This window comes from Microplitis demolitor, chromosome 5 (genome assembly GCF_026212275.2).
Source record: "Microplitis demolitor isolate Queensland-Clemson2020A chromosome 5, iyMicDemo2.1a, whole genome shotgun sequence".
NCBI classification, from domain to species: Eukaryota; Metazoa; Arthropoda; class Insecta; order Hymenoptera; family Braconidae; genus Microplitis; species Microplitis demolitor.
Window position 1 is genome coordinate 8,830,553 of NC_068549.1, and position 17,041 is coordinate 8,847,593.

The window sequence follows — 17,041 nt, forward strand, 5'->3', positions numbered from 1 at the left end:
AGTTAAAAAATAATATTTATAAAACATGCACTCATTAATTTTAAAATTTTATTTTGTCGACTATTTACTCTATTTATGTATAATTTAAAATTTGTCTGATGTCTGCTACATTCACACTCATGTCCTCAGAGTCTCGCATATTTTACACGTTGGCAAAGTTGTTTACTTAAAAGCAACTAAGTTTAATAAGAAGTTAGTGAATTTTAAGCAGGGTTGCCAGTGTTATGTCCTCCATCTATCGGGAGGATGATTAATTAATTCCCTACAATTTAATTTATCTATTTGGGTTATTTCGCCCGGGAGTATTTGAATACTCAGCTTTGGTAGAACGATTGTAAATTGAAGAAGGATTTTCAATATAAAAATGCTTATATTTTGGTTAATCAGATAGCGTAGAAATATATTCAAGAGTTATTACAAGAGGTGACTGTCGTGCTCGAGCTTCTGGCTTATTCTGCCTTACAAAGCTTTCTTAAAAATTATTCTAAGTTAGAAGGGGTGTCAGCCTTTAGGGACGATGGTAGGGTAAGTTTCCTTTATTGGCTGACTGTGGGGACGTAGTCGGGGTCTCATGACGTCACAGTCATTACTTCCGCCCCTCGGGGTTGAATCTTCTGCTCCGCTGCTTGGTCGACTTTCTCAACAGCTGCTGCGTTACCCGATACTTGGAGCGCTCGAGTTTTATTGCGGTCTCTAACCGGCTTACCCCCCATTCTTCAAGTTTTTTTATTTAAAGGTTTCAAGGAATTTCTTTACTATGATTTATAACAGCGCACTTGGATCTCTTAAAACTACTTAAATACGAAATACATTATATTTTTATAAAAAATAACAAATGTCTACACAACTTTCTCTTAATTCTAGCGAACAATATGCTTAGAAAAGTCTGAGACATAAGTTTCTTATTTTAACAATATTACAAACATTTATAATTTTATTCTAGACGAGTCTCGAGTGACCAGATGAACCAGATATTTTGTTATTTTAAGTCCCGAAAAACCCAAAATTTTCCCAACGATTTATTTAAAATATATAGATATAATTACATTTGAATAGCCGACATAAGGGTTTATATCTTAATTCCGCGAGGGGTCATTTCGATCGAACAGGTGAATCGCGATGGGACATCACACCAGATAGTGTGACTTATCGCTGTTTAGGCTACTTTTGACGCTGCTCGGCGACCAAAATTTTCTTGAAGGCGACTAGTCGCCAATGGGCGACTTTTGAATGAGTAATAAAATGAAAAATTTGTTAACTTCTCGCTAAGAAAATTGAAAATTTTCAAAAACTCGGGAAGTTATTGGTTTCAGTCCGATTTTCGAAAACCGAAATTCTATCAGATCTTGACGTTTTGATGTTCTAGAAAGCTATTCTGACTAAAATCACGATGATGCCCGAGTGTATGTATGTGTGTATGTACTTACGTACGCATGTATGTATGTAAATATTCTGTAACTTTTGAACGGATAACCCGATTTAGATCGTTAAGGTGTGCTTCGACGCAGCTTGTTAAATACTATAAGCTGTGAAAATTTGAGCTTAATCGGTAGAGTGCATTCGAAGATATTTCAAAAGTAAAATTTTTTTAAAAATGTTTTTTTTGGATAACTCTTAATTTGCTCGATGTATTAATTCCAAAATCTAATCAGCCCTGAAACTTTACAAGCGGTTCCACCATGATATCTCCCCAGACAACATCTCCCCACAAAATCTCCCTACGACAAAATCTCTCCAGGATAAAATCTTTCCAGAACAAAATCAGCTGAACACGATCTCTATGAACAAGATCTTATAATAATCTATGTAATTATAATGATTTCTACACTTACGACTGGAATCGTATTCAGGGCTTTTTCACATTTTATGTGTATATCATAAATATATAGAATATGCTCCATATACATGTATTTTATCCTGTAGAAATTTCGTCATAGAGAGATTTAGTGGTGGAGAAATTATGTCGTGGGGAGATTTTGTCGGAGAGATAGTTGTGTTACCTTATAAGCCGCGTCGAATGCTACCTCAACCATCAAAATCGGTTCATTCGTTCAAAAATTTTTTTTTAGTTTTTTTGAAATTTTTCACATACGACTCGATAAATCAATTTCAAAGTTTGATCAGCTTTAGAACTCAACAAAACGCGTCGATTGCCACTATAACCATCTCAATCATTTAATTCGTTCAAGAGATATCATTGAAGAAATAAATGATAAAAAAAGATTTTTTTTTTCAAAAACAACGGCATACAAAAGTATTTTCGAGCTCAAGAGCTCGAAAACAGCGGGAAATTTTGAGGCTGGCCCACAGGGTCAACTGAGCGACCGATTTTTTATTTTGGATTTACATGCATTACATGATTTTACCAAAAAAGTTATAATAATAAGTATGCAATAGTTTTTCAAATTTGTATTTACCACCACAATGTCATTTTATATACGTATACATATATGTATAAAAGCTGTATCCCAAATAGCCAGTTGAGCTCAACCTACAGTCAAATTCACCATTCAGTAGTCGCGTATTTTTTAGTGTCTCGCTTACACTACGGCGACATCCTATCATTTTAAGTGTCCTGTGAGCAAAATGCTCATAACGGGAGTGCTGACGGTTTAAAGTAGCTATGTATTTCACGTATACATGAGATCAAAAATTAAGGTAGCAAAAATTAACTTCGACGAAAACTCTCTAGATGATCAACATTTTAACTCAAAAATTGAAATGAAACATTTGACATCTCGATGAGGTATAGTACGCAAAAAATTTTACTTCAATTTTTTACTCTCCCACACGTGTTATGTCCTTGTTGATGTTTTGGCGCTGGCGTAGTTGAGCGGTCGATTTGAATTGGACGTAATGAGAACTTACATATAATTATAAATAATTATTAAGTATGGGTTGAACAGCTGCCATTCGGTGGTTGAAATAAACTAGTTGTTTGATTACATATTGTTTTATATCTCAATCCGATTTATTCAATTCTAAAAGAATAATTTAAATAATGTGAAAATATACAATTGAATCAATTTATAAATTTGTTAAAGTTCTCCTAACAATAACTTCAAGAGGGTGAGAAAGAAGTTGAATATTTAATATTGAGCTTGACTGCTCTCAATGATTCTATATTTCAGACTGACTTCTCTTAATCGAGAAAAACTAGAGTAACTCTTATCAATACGTTTGGGCATCAGACCCGCGTATCGGTTCATATGGAGGGGTCATTCGAGATAACGCATGTTCTCGAATGATCCATTCTTATATTTATTGAAAATACTTAATTCTCACGATCTCTCCGCTTTTGTTACTAACAAATGAGTCACTTATCTATTAACAAATGTTATCTTAAACAAAATAGATGTTTGTGCAGCTGCACGTCTCGAGGATTTACTCGAGGCGTCAGCGCTTATTTATATTTGATAAAATATAGAAAAATAACTTCATCAACTATTACTCATACCCTTAACGTTCAAATATCTTAAATAATATTATTATATTATATTATTTTATATAATTAATTGAATACTATGGAAATTACTTGGTTATCGATATTCGATATAAGTAGTTAGATTTCAGGTCGGTAATTAGAGAAGTAAATGCCACGTCATCTGGCGTACAGGCTGGGACGTAACACACGTATGGGGATTGAGAAAGTTGACCTTTATGCTATCTGCCGAAAAAAATTACAAAGTGATGGTGAACAGTATTAGTTTAGGATTATCAGTGTCTTTAATTATTTTTTTATTTTTTAAATAAAATAAATTTTCAAAATGTCTTCATCAAAAGTATCGTATTGTACTCGCGGCAATCCAAATATGCCGTATTAAAATAATACACAGCTGAAATTTTATGATTTCCCCGAAAGTTCACTGAACACCGCGTGGAAAACCTTCAAACGTCAAAAATACTTAGGATAATTGTACACTCGTTGACATTAATGCCTGGTCCCCCAGACTATAAATTATTTACCAAACAGGGGGCCAGGCGTTAGTGACAATGAGTGTAACACTGTAAATATTGGAAACACTGGTTTGAATGACTATTGTGCAGGTTATAACCGATTGCTTATTTGAATGTTCGGTTTCTATTACATTTAGAACATGACTAGATTCAAATAATTTTTGTCGTTTTTTATCGTTTAAACCTCTAACTCGATTATTTTTAATCGGTAAAAACCCAAATTTTATTATTTTTTTCATTTTTTATAAAAAACTAATGCTGTTTACTACAATGCTTACATCACTATACTTTTTTTTATTTAGCACTAAGGCGCTCTACTTTTGACGAAAGTGCTGCCTCTACAGTTCTTGCACGATCTCTATAATTACATATAAATTTGATGTAAAATAGCAGCTTTAATTTTACGTCAAATTTATGTTATTTTATGTATAAGAGAGCTAACAAGTTTAACTGAAAATATAATTAAACATGAGATATGACGAGCGCTAAGCATTATTGTGAAGCATGGGAAAAACATTCTATCTTTAAGATTAAAGTTATAATCATTATTGAAAATATTAGTCATTGACAGGTTGAGCTTAAAACCTAGCAAAATCTTATAGCTTGTAAATTATTTTTTATTAGGATGGTTTACGAAAAGATGAGGCTGGTGGTGATAGGATTACTGTGAAGAATTTAATTGAGTACTCTGAAGATGAAATTGGGAAATTAAAACTGATGTTGATGACAGAGAAATAGTATGATTTGATATGAGTGTGAATGTAGCAGACATTAGACGAATCTAAATCTATAAATAAAAAGAGTAAATGATTAAAAAAAAATATTTATAAAAAATGCACTTGTTAATTTGAAAATTTTTTAAATGTGCATTTTTTTAAAATTTTGTTTTATTAATTATTTACTCTATTTATTAATAATTTTAAATTTGTCTGGTGTCTGCTACATTCACACTCATGATTTGATAATAATTTAAGAACTTCAAGTTTTTATTTTTATTTAAAACTAATATATGTGTTATATGTTCCTCTATAAAATTTATTTAAATTTTATTCTCTAATTTAATCATTTGTTTAACAAAAAATGAATATTTAAAAAAAATAATAAAGAAATTCTTAATAAATTGTTTACAAAAAAATTTTGTTTGGTTATTATTATTCAAACTTATAGCGGCGACTTTGGGTGACTTCAGCGCTGTGGGTCGGCTACGCTCGGAAAAAAAAGTCTGAGTACCCTGATTTGAAGGTTAATCTTTAAATAAACGTCACCCTGCCAAAACATTGTCAGGCATTGATACAGATTAGAATTTATTATCTCGAACTTTTGATTATTAAAAATGACAGAGGAATTAATTACCTCTTTTGCAGCCGATGAATTTAATCCAGAGAAATGTAAGTTAATTTTTAAAACATTTAAGTGTATTTTAACCTCTAATATATGAATTTTGACTTTTAGTTGTTAAAGATTTAAGCACTCAGTGTATTGGTGCTGATGAACTTTATACGCAACGAACTAAAATTCAGGAACTTGGTGATAAAATTTCGTTTCAACTTAAACGCAATGTCTATCAAAATTATATGCAATTTATTGAAACGGCTAAAGAAATTTCACATTTGGAAAGTGAGATGTATCAGTTATCCCAACTGTTAAGCGAACAACGATCACTCCTTAGTGCATTAAATTCCAAGAGATCAACTGGTACTATGTTCGACGATATTTTAAAAAATAATCAAGACCTAAATCCTGTATCCAAAGAGCAAGAACAAAAACAAAAATTAATTCAATCCCTTGAACACGTTGAAGGAGCGATGGTTGATGTCTAAATTACTTAATCAAATACTTCAGTTGTATCATAACTTATTCAGAATTAAAATTTTTTTAGAGTTTAGTTGACGTACCAGGGAGAATTTGCTTTCATGAAGGATCTTTGTTAGAGTTAGATCCTTTAGAAGGAACTCCATTAAAAAGAGTACACGGTTATTTATTCAATGACATTCTTATGATAGCTTCTTGGCTCACTACGGGTGGGCGAAGACATCCATCTAAGCATAAAGTTCAAGCGGTTTATAATTTACACAGTTTGGCTGTAGTTAACGTAAAAGATTTAGGATCAGTAAAACTTGCGTTTAAATTACTAGCTTTTCCAGATACTCGAGTCTTCCAATGCGCTTCTGCTACTAGCAAGGTAATAATTTTCAAATTAATTAATTTTTTGGCAATAAAACTAATAAATTTGTAGAAAAAAAAAAAAAATAAATAAATAAAATAAAAACATTCAGCAACCGAAGTTGAAGTAGATTTCTGATTATGCATTCATATATTTTCAAGCTTTCAAATACAAATTATCTAAATAAAATTTTTTCGACATTTTTTATAAATATCGAAGACAAAACTAAATAAAAAAAAAATTCCAAATGGCAAGTTAAGGAACAAAAATTAAAGTTAATCAGATGAGCTTCGAAATACTTTCGATGATCCCAGATACCCAGGATTGCTCAGCAAACGTTTGCTTTTATGACCCTGAAGTTAGCTGACATTTGCCATTTTTTAAATTAATTTTTTAGTTATAAAAAATTTATATACACTACTAATTGTTTTGCAGTTTTTAAAATCCTACTTTCATTCCTTGTATGACCAGTATGTTCAGAATTATTAGTTGTCAAAGTCAAAAGGGACTTTTTTTGCCTTTATCAATGGTTTTTAAGGCCAGGTCTGAAAACTAGAAACTTGAAACTACAATTTGCTTTTTTTTTTGCTGTACAATCATTTCCCTCTGAGTTTCAGCTTGTTGAAAATCGCTAAAAAATTGACAATTTTTTTATAGCCCTTAATTTCTGTTAATAGTGTATGTATTTAAGTTATAATTTAAAAATGATTAATTCAATCGATAACTTTGTTTTAAAAATTTGAAATTTGTAATATAATACGGTTACATGTTCAAAGTAAAAAAAAAAACATAATTAAACCAATAATGTCGGACTTTGAACAGCAATGGAATTAATTCATAATTTGGTTTATCAAGTTAGTAAATATTTATTTATTTTTTTCTAATAGAAAGAATGGTTAGAAAAATGTGAACAAGCAAAGAGAGTCCGTCTCTTACAAGAATTTCAACAAGAGTTACCAGATAAACAAGAAGTACAGAAAGAAAATGCAATTATATCGTCAAGGTCAATGTCTCTAGACTCTCGTATTCTTGGTATAGATAACGCAGATGATTCTGTTGAAAGTTTAGAATCTTTGCCCGAGTGGTTATTAGAAGTTACTGAAGATCTAGATTCATGTATAGCTCAAAGACACTTTGAGGAAGCATACGTTATTTTTGAAAAAGCAAATAGTTATCTTAAAGGAATACAATCTTCATCGTCGCAATTGACTGAAATTAAAACAAAAATCGAGGATCGGGGAAAATATTTTGTTCAAGTGCTTACTGATGAATTGGAATTAAGTGTAGAGGCAAAATCCTTGCAAGGGGGTGGATTAAGAAGTGCACGTCGAGCTGTAAAACTTCTTATACAACTAAATCGAAGTGCTCAAGCCTGTAAACTATATTTACAACTTTGTAATGCAGCTCTTACATCTCGGTTGAAACGTGTAAAACGAGAAGGAACTGTTGTGCCTTACATAAAACAATTGAGTGCAATTGCTTTTAGTAATATTTTTGATATGGCCACAGAATTTCTTAAACTCTTTTCACCATCAATGAACTGTACTTCAAGTCTTATAGTTTGGTGCAGCCAAGAAGTCAAATACCTTACATCTCACTTAATAAAACAATTATTTATTCCTCAAGTGACATTGGGAACTCTAGTAGAGTGCATAAGTACAGTCCGTGATCATTGTGATCAGCTGACCCACCTTGGAATTAATTTACGTTATCAACTAGATGGTCAATTACGAACTCTTTTGGCTAGAGCTTTACAAGATGCTAGTGAAAAATATATAGATGCGATAAAAGTTCGTGCTGCTGAAGATAATTGGCGACCGACAAATTTGCAAACTCATGAAAATCTTAAAAAGCTTCTAAGTGAATTAGATGATCTTGGTATACCTGTACCTTCCGCATTTATAACAAGTGATTGTTGGATATCGTTAACTGGTAATACATTAGCTTTTTCAAAACTTTACATCGGACTCTTGGAAGATTGTTTGAGTGTTTTCACACCTGAACTCATATGTACTATTGAAACAGTACTTATTTCAGTTTTACGTGCTCAAGTTCAATACGTTGTTGCATCGCTTAATAATCCGAAATTAAATTCCGAGGTAAGAAATACATTAATAATTCATTTTTCGAAAGAAATTATAGGTGTTTGTCCACTTTTTTGTCACATTTTAGTTTTTAAAAAATTTAGAAATTAATAATAACAATAATTGCTCGCGAAGATATCTTAAATTTTGTAATAAATTTAAATAATAACACTTTCTGACTTTCCTTAAAATTAAAATCACGAATGAAAATTTAAAGGGAAAAAAAAAAAATTAAAAATATCTTTAAAGTTAAACTTTAGGTGTGATTGGAAGTGTTCGGTAATCAGTGATGTAGATGATGTATTGAAAGTATACAAATTAAAAATGACTTAAGTACAAATATTCGTTAGCTAAAAATCATTGTTCTGTGAGTCTGTTATAACTTCAATAACTAAAGATAAAAAAAAAACTAAACTTTTTTTTGCATGTCGTCTCGCAAACTCAACAAAATATGAGGATGCAAATCAAAGCATACATTGTCTTACACATTAAACCACTAATTGACCCATGCATTCGCCCACACATTGACTCATACATATCTGTGGGATAATGTATGGAACGTTTTTTCAAAACCCGAATATTTTAGAAGTGCTTGAAAATTACGATTGCTGTACTTGAACTTAATACATATAAATTTTAATAATTTATTGATTTTTAGAAAAAATTAGTGCAAGATAATGCTGCATACATTCGTGAAATAATTATCGAACGCGGGTTAGAGTTCTACAGGAGTATGATGGGACAAGAATTTACAAAACTACTTGAGTTGAAGAAAACCATTATCATAGAACCTACAGCTGAAAAACCAAAGCTAACACCTAGAACATCAATCACGTAATATAAATTCCCTACTTATATATAAATTATGTAAATACAACATGTATAAAATTTGTGATTAAACATTTTTTTCGTAATTTTTCCGAGCAGTAAAAAAGCGGAGAATCGATCGTGAAAAACGGTAAGTTCACAATAAACAACAGAAGAATTCATAATCAATTTATGATAAAATCACAGTATTCTTACGCTATAGATTGAAAATCATGTATCAACTTATTTTATTTAATTTGTTTAAGAATTTATTTTACTTGTTATATTTTTAAAAAATAATAAAATTATAATACATTTTGGTTTAAAAGGCAAATGTTTATTTCGATAGAAAAATAAATTTCTCAAGTCTACAGTCTGTCAATTAATGTATCAATTCAACAGATGATCGATACTGTACGATATTGTTATCACGTTTCATTTATTGCTTAATCATAATACTTTTTTAAACCAATCAAATTTTATAAATTGTAACAAATTTTGACATTAAACAAACCTAGTTTATATTAGTTTACTTTTTTTCTTTTATTCAATGTTGATATAAAATTAATTGTCGACCTTTAATTAAATAATTCATATTGTTATACAAAATTTTAAGTGAAACATATACGCTTTGAGCAATTTTTATAAGTTGCATCCGATCTTAAGGAATTTACTGTATTTCTTGGTTACTTTCGTGATTTATTCAAAGTAGTAGACTGAGATCTGTCAGTTCGGTGATGATTGTTGTCCCTCAATTGTATCTGTTAAATAATTATTAAAAATAATTATTTTATTACTATTGTTAATAAAAGTACTCTAAAAAACAATTGATTTACTTACTATTTTTATTGTCACGCATCAAGTAAATTTTTTAAATTTATGTACACAAGTTCTCATCATTGCACTTTTCCTTTTGATGTGAAGTTTTTGAATTTCGTTTTGGGTTCTCGAACGCTGTAATATTTTTAAAATCTTTTGTTTCAGATTTTGCTCGCTTGCTTCTTCTAAGATTTTTTGTTGTTGTGATATCCTCTGTGCATATGTCTAATTGAGAATCGAACAACTCTTTCTCTTCATCCAAATGTTCTAATGTAGAATTTTTTAAAAGTTGACGAGTTTGCTGTTTCGATGCTGTTGGCATTAAATCTACACTCATAGCTCTTCTTTGTCGACCTCTAGTAACTTTTTTTAATTCTTTAATTTCGTCCATCATCTCTTGTTCTTCAGGTATCGGAGTTATATTATTTTCATTTTTTGTTTTTATAGATTTATCTATGATTTCCTTTGAAATTGATCCTTTACGTCGCGTTACGTATTTATTATCTTCGGAAACATTCGTACTTTTTGTTTTTTCTTCAGATACACTCTTTAATTTTTTTGTTACCACTGAACTGTCTTCAGCTGTTTTTCTTGTACTTAATTCTGAACGTTTTTTTTTTGTTAAACTTTCTTCTGGATTTTCTTTTGATATAGATGCACTTCTTGTTCTTTTTGCCAGAGGCACATAATCACTTTGGTTTATTTCCGAAGTTTTTATAAACTCTGTCGTTTCCGATGACTTTGATTGACCCACTTTTTTTAATGTAGAAGATGATGTTTTTGATCCAGGGTCATTTTTCATTTTTTGGACAGAGACTGGTTTTTCATCTACCATATTTTGTGTTGTATTACTTGAAGTCGATGTTTTTCTTGTTCGTCTTGTTTTGGTATTTTGTAATGATGAATCTTCATCACAAGTTTCTGTAACTACGGTCAATCTATTTTTTTTTACCTCCATATTTTTACTCACTGAACCAACTCTTGTACTTTTTGTATTTTTCTTATTACTATCAGGCTCTTCACTACTTCCTCTCGCAGTTATAGAAGTTGTTATCGTCGGTTTAACGTCTGTTATAGATTTTTCTTCTAATGCTATTAATTCTTTTTGCTCAGAACGTGAATTTCTCGTATTTCTACGTAAAGATGATTTACGATTATTATTTGAAAGGTTACCATCATCAACTTTATTCACAAGAAGTTCTTTACTTAAAGATATTGATCGTCGACCACTCTTTTTTTTTATACTTGACAAATCTTCAGACATAAGACATTGTGAAGACAATATCGGTGTTTCTTTAACTAATGAAAGCTCTTGTTTTGTGAGATGATCAGCATATTGAGCTTTAATGTTTTCTATATTTTTCTGAATTTCGACATTAGGTTCTTCAATTACTGGTATTACTGAAGACGCTCGACGTGATCGTGTTGTTCGAGAGTAAAAAGCTGGACCTTCATTTTCAGTACTGGATTGATTTATATTTTTGTTCGATTCATTAGATGTTTCACATTTATTTTGAATGACGTCCAATTTAAATGATTCGTTTTCTTTAATTTGCGATGTATTAAATTTCTCAAAATTAGATGACTGTTTGTTTTCATTAGTAACTTTCGATTGTTTATGCTGGCTCATATCGATATCTTCAGATAATTCAATGGATTTAAAATTTTCATCAGTTTCATCATCTGTAATATCAATATCTTCAACCAAAATTGTTGCGGATAATTCAGGTGAATTTTTTATGTCTTCAATTTTTTTAATATTCATTCTCTCTGTATTCATTATGTTATTGTCTGAACCTTTTGATGATTCATCATCAGTAATATTTAAGTCTTCACAACAATTAACACTAATTTTTTCTATATCATTTATTTCTCTGGAATTAAAAGTACTTATTAATCCATCGTCACTAGCATCTTCTTCGTATCTTAAAACAAGTTCATCATTATAATTATTTGATGATTTAATGTGGTCTTTACTATCTTTAATGTAAGTATTTTCTTCAGAAAATTTATTATTTGAATTGACGTTGATTTCAAATGTATTATTCGTCGTTTCAAATTGTTTTAATTTTTTGACTTCTCTTTTATAATCAGTAAAATTTTGAAATTCTTCACTGATTGTTAAACTAACATTGTTTTTATCTATATCGTTCATACAAACTTCTTTAGTAATACATTTCTTTGTGTTATCATTTTCCGAAAATACAAAGCTATCAATCATATTATTTTCGTCATTAAAATCTTTATTCATACTCAAATTATGTTTAAGAAATAATTTAGAAGAATCTGCTGTTGGTCGGGTTATTGTTTTTAAGGGATCTGTGTATTTAATGGGAGTGTTAAACCGTGATAATTCGAAACTTGAATCGGATGATAACAATGTCGAGGCATAAATTGATGTAGAGGGTAAAGAAAGTCTTGAATTAGGAGTCTTTTCTGTACCATGAATAAATGTACTAGAAATTATGTTGGGTTTTGGTGACAGATCGACTGATATTTCCAGTGAATTATGACAAGACTCAGAAAAATCTTTTCGTCTAAGATGTGGTCTGGTACAGGGGCCAGATATATTTTTGAAATCATGTAAAGAAGCATTTGTTAAAATAGTACTCTCATAAAGAGATTTTGTACTCGTATTTAAACTGGAATACGCTTCTTCACTTTCTTCAGAAATGTCATCCTCTGGCACTATGTTATTATCATCTTTTATCATTATATCATCATCTAAAATATCGCGTTGATTTTCAATAGATTTTTTGCTATTGTTTATTATTTCGTCAGTAGATTCATTGGTCATAGATTGATAAACACTAAATCGAATTTGCCGAGGTTTCTTTTCTCTATCTGAAATTATATTTTTTTTTACCGACGATATTATTCCAGAAGGCGACGACGAGTTTTGAATCATTTGTCGAATTTTAAGAATTGATTGTGGAGTCTCACATTGTGTATCTGCGGTATGAGATATTTGGTTTTTTCTTTTAATTAAAGGAGTATCCCATATAGTAATTAAACTAATATCTTTTGTAGTACTATCATCAATTTTATCGTTAGTTTTAGTGATTTTGCATCGTTTTCTTAAATTTTCTCCATCATTCTGAAGCTCTTCATTTATCATTGTCTGATCTAATGTACGTTTTTCGCTGTACGATCGAGCACTTATAGGAAAGCGTATATAGTTTGAATTAGATGTTTTTTCAGTAGTTTTCAGAAACAAACAAGGAGCACTCAAAAATGGTATTTGTGGTATATTTTTACAGTAAAATGTATCTTTAGCATTTTTTATGGCTATTTCACAAATTTCATGAGCTGAAACACAATCTTTCACATAAGACATAGGACGTGGATGTGACTTAAAATTATTTAATTTACTCCATTTGATCGAATTAGTAGTAAAACGCTGAGTAATTTGAGGAAGCGTAGTATTAAGAGCCTGAAACATTGAAAAAAATACTGGTATCTTCTTTTTCTTCTTTAAGCTCGTTAAATTTTGATCTGATAGTAAAACATTATTAGCCTCTATATATCGACAACGTTGAAGATAATATAATAGTTGAGTTCCTCCATATTTTTGTTGCTCGAGAAACTGCATAAAAGCTTTCTCTTCTTCAGTATCCAAAATCAAGTGCAAAATGTCGTTAAGCTTTCCATGTAATTGACAAGCTCGAAAAAATTTAATCAATAGTCCATTGTGGTATAGAGATTTTTTATGAAAAGCAGATTGTACTAAACCATGTTCTATAGATAAAGTCACCAGAGTACTCTGATCATCAATGGAAGATAATGGAGGTTTTCTTATTTTTATATAAATTGAAGCCAATTTGTTCTGATTATTTTGTACAAGTGTTCTCAATATAAATTCGTGGTGCCAATTTTTAATATCTGAATCAAGTACTAATTGGCCTATCATTATATCAAGAAACCCTTGATAATCTTCATGATCAAGAAACCACATAGCGTGAGTGAGTTTAATAAGACTTGGACTAAGCTTAAAAGCAGATGGATATTTAATCAATTGGCCAACACCAGAATAAGCGTTTTGAAGTTCCATTACAAGATCCATTAGGAGATAGATAATAATTTGATGTTTGATTTCAATTTCATTTGAATCTGAACGATGGCAGTCAATTAAACAACTTCTTATTAATGATTGCAACGAAGGAGGAGGATATTTATCTTTGTTATCAGTTTTATTACTTTCTAACTCCCACTGAAACCTTAGCGCAGGACACTCTCTTGTTATTAACTCATCTATAAATAAAGTCTCTTCATTACATCCGTTTTTTCCACTTGTTCTTTGATATTGTTTACGTTTTTCAGTATATATTACGGATAATTTAGTCGCGGGATAAGGAATTCTCGGATTGAAAGAAATATGTATAGCTTCTTCATTTATATCTTGCATTTCAGGCAACAGTCCTACATCACAAAACCATAGTAAAATTTCAAGATACATAGATATACGATAAAATGCTTGACGTTGTTGTTCTAAATCTTCAGTGATTGGAAGATTCTCGACAACATTACATAAACATTCCATTTGCTGTGAAAGAAATCGTAAAGTTTTTATTTCAGCTTCATCAATACTATGACCAGACTGATCAAATAAACAAGTGCACAGTTGATGTGCACTAAGTTTAATAACGGAAGCTCGTTGGATACTCCAACGGAGGAATGCTGAATATAAATAAGTATTACCACCGTCAGACCATTCTTTTGCACACTTTAATAAAAATATCGACAATCTTCGCTCTAAACATAAAGTCAATAGAGAGTCTCTTTGACTATCAACATCGTTAAGAAGAGAAGCATCTGAATTATATGGTATTAAGCCGGCAGTAATGCAACGATGAAATATTTTTGATGGTTGACTCAGAGTTATTGATCCAGATGTTACTATTTCTCTGAGTAGTTGAGCTTGCAAGCCTCGAGTCATCCAGACAGTAAGATGTCTTGAAGTTAATTCTATCCATTCTAAAGATAACGCATTAGGATAGTAAAATTCTTCAGGTGAAGTTAAATTTGTCCAAAAAAATTCTTTCAAAGTTGATGGAATATATGCACAGTCGATTAAATTTTCACTAACAGAAACTTTAGATTTTGTTTGATAGCAAGCTAATATAGAATTAATATTGTGACATTCTGATACGAATCGTGGCATTTGTTCTTTATACCATTGATTTAAATCAAACAAAATAATTTTTCCTTCGACACTAATTAATAACAAACTACTTTCACCCCGTTTTTCAATAGACTCAGACTGTTCTGAATTGCTTTCTCTTAAAATTGAAATCAAATTAATAACTTTATCATTTTCTTGTAATTTCAGTTCAAACTTGAGACTTGGTTCAGCTTCAAGATTAAAATATACACAAGTATTATCAATTAAACATTTTTTCTCGAACAACATGGCATACATTTTTAAAATTGGTGGAGAATTAAGTAACTTATTTTGATAAGAAACCCATAAATAACAAAATGGTCTCGGATCATCTGCTGGCTCTAGCAAAGCAATATGAGTTACTATCATATTGTCACCTACCGATGGGCTAATCCATTTATATCCATCAGCTTGCCAAATTATTACTCTACCTAAGCAACCAGCAATAACGCATCCTATTTTTTTTGAGTATTTGATAATACTTGTATACAATTTTTGAGACAATACTAATGATTCCAATTCTTCATTTCTTTGACCAATTTCTTGTTTTATATGTTCATTCATTAAATTTAAAACAAAATGCTCCTCTGCTTTATACTTGTATTTCGATCGCTTTTCAGGAATAATGTCAATTTCAGCTGGATTAACTTCATCAGCAACAAATAAATTATTTGACTCCCATCGATTACGCCGTAAATCAATCATGAAACAATCAAGATTTTTTAAAGCAACACAAGCAACTCCATGACTTTTTAACAAACGATTGTCTATTCTACTTTCATTTGTTTTTTCCCACTCGGCTCCACCATTGATGACACATAATTTTTCAACGCTGGCTGGCATTTTTATAGATCGAAGAATTTGAGAAGACATACAGTCAAATATACAGACCATCCCTAATGATTCTTTCATTCTGGTAGCACCATTGTCTAGTCCAACAAGAAGCAGCGGAGGTTGATTTGGTTGAGAAGGAAACGGAGATACGCATGAAATTTGTCCTTTAAAAAATTTGTAACTAATATTTATGCCGGTTTTTACATTAAAAACTATCAATTTCGATCCACAGCTGAGCCAACCATAATCAACATCATCAAAAAAGCCACCCAATATACTTGGAAAATAATTGTTAACTCTACGAGCCTCAATCGAATTCGAATCAACGTCTTGGGTATTTGAATAATGCAAATTCAAGCATGGTAATTGTACTTTTTTTCTGATCTAAAAATTAATAACATGTTATTAAAGATATTAAGATTTATTAATATAATAAATTAAATACAGCTAGTAAAATTGAATTATTTTTTTTTTATGAGTTTTAAGTAATTATTAATAAATATATTAAATTAATTGTAAATACCTCACAACACGTATCTTCTAATTCCTCCATATTTCAAATAATAATTTTAAATTGTATTGACTTACAATAATAACCTTGTGTAGTAATAATATAACATGTAATAGAATTTTAAAAATATAAATGTAAGAAATAAATCATATGATTAAAATTGTAATTTCAATAAATATCTAATGGAACTGACCTGTCACAATTTTATTTATAATACAAATTTCCGTTGCATGAACAAATTTATATTGTACTTTTATATAAATATCAGTTGCCGTACTACATTATTCAAATAGCCATTTTGACTGCAAGTTTACGGAAATCTGAGATCAAAATTTGACGCCAAGTTGACTGCAAAAAGTTGATGTATATGTGCCTAACGAAGGATCAAAAAGACAGAAAGCTTGGCGAAGCCACGCTCTATCTTACATATTTCCGAGCTCTATCCTAATAGCACAGTTTACTTTGGAAAAGTTCACTTACAAAAGTTTCCTTGAATTTTTCGTCAAATGTCCGTCAACTTCAGACTTTTTCGTTTTTGACGACAATTTGTATACAATTTGCTATACAATTTGACGTAAATTTACTACCCGAATTAGAATGCAAATTCATTTCAAGAGTTGTATACAAATTGTTGTCAAGAACGGAAAAGCCCAAAGTTGACCGACATTCGATAAAAAATTCAAGAAAACTTTTATTAGGGTTTT

The 17,041-nt window shown here is 30.5% G+C and overlaps 2 protein-coding genes and 1 long non-coding RNA gene across 4 annotated transcripts; 1 reads left to right on the plus strand and 2 right to left on the minus strand.

Annotated features, from left to right (window-relative positions):
* Window positions 1–2,394: 2,394 nt before the first annotated feature.
* Window positions 2,395–3,623, minus strand: LOC106693267 (uncharacterized). The gene is made up of 2 exons (XR_001345077.1): window positions 3,536–3,623; window positions 2,395–2,981 (listed from the first exon to the last, which is right to left on the minus strand). It is a non-coding gene; the product is annotated as an uncharacterized LOC106693267 (long non-coding RNA).
* LOC103568391 (exocyst complex component 8) lies at window positions 3,589–9,264 on the plus strand. 2 transcript variants are annotated; one of them, XM_014440088.2, is made up of 8 exons: window positions 3,589–4,165; window positions 4,260–4,694; window positions 5,125–5,345; window positions 5,410–5,765; window positions 5,837–6,139; window positions 7,009–8,220; window positions 8,864–9,039; window positions 9,133–9,264. In XM_014440088.2, the coding sequence occupies exons 3-8, from the start codon at window positions 5,291–5,293 to the stop codon at window positions 9,155–9,157; spliced, it is 2,127 nt and encodes a 708-aa protein (XP_014295574.1). In that variant the 5' UTR covers window positions 3,589–4,165; window positions 4,260–4,694; window positions 5,125–5,290; the 3' UTR covers window positions 9,158–9,264. The 2 variants fall into 2 exon arrangements, with proteins under 2 accessions (XP_014295574.1, XP_008543450.1); XM_008545228.3 differs by lacking the exon at window positions 4,260–4,694 and having other exon boundaries at window positions 3,589–4,047.
* Window positions 9,265–9,304: 40 nt separating this feature from the next.
* LOC103568392 (protein ELYS) lies at window positions 9,305–16,634 on the minus strand. The gene is made up of 4 exons (XM_008545230.3): window positions 16,531–16,634; window positions 16,350–16,423; window positions 9,853–16,210; window positions 9,305–9,773 (listed from the first exon to the last, which is right to left on the minus strand). The coding sequence occupies exons 2-3, from the start codon at window positions 16,377–16,379 to the stop codon at window positions 9,890–9,892; spliced, it is 6,351 nt and encodes a 2,116-aa protein (XP_008543452.1). The 5' UTR covers window positions 16,380–16,423; window positions 16,531–16,634; the 3' UTR covers window positions 9,305–9,773; window positions 9,853–9,889.
* Window positions 16,635–17,041: the final 407 nt, after the last annotated feature.

Coding starts and splice junctions, on each gene's coding strand:
- LOC103568391 (XM_014440088.2), top strand. CDS start 5,291: ATGACAGAGGAATTAATTACCTCTTTTGCAGCCGATGAATTTAATCCA. Junction 6,140..7,008: donor GCGCTTCTGCTACTAGCAAG/GTAATAATTTTC, acceptor TTTTTCTAATAG/AAAGAATGGTTAGAAAAATG. Junction 9,040..9,132: donor ACACCTAGAACATCAATCAC/GTAATATAAATT, acceptor TTTTCCGAGCAG/TAAAAAAGCGGAGAATCGAT.
- LOC103568392 (XM_008545230.3), bottom strand. CDS start 16,379: ATGGAGGAATTAGAAGATACGTGTTGTGAG. Junction 16,211..16,349: donor TAGAAGATACGTGTTGTGAG/GTATTTACAATT, acceptor ATTAATTTTTAG/ATCAGAAAAAAAGTACAATT.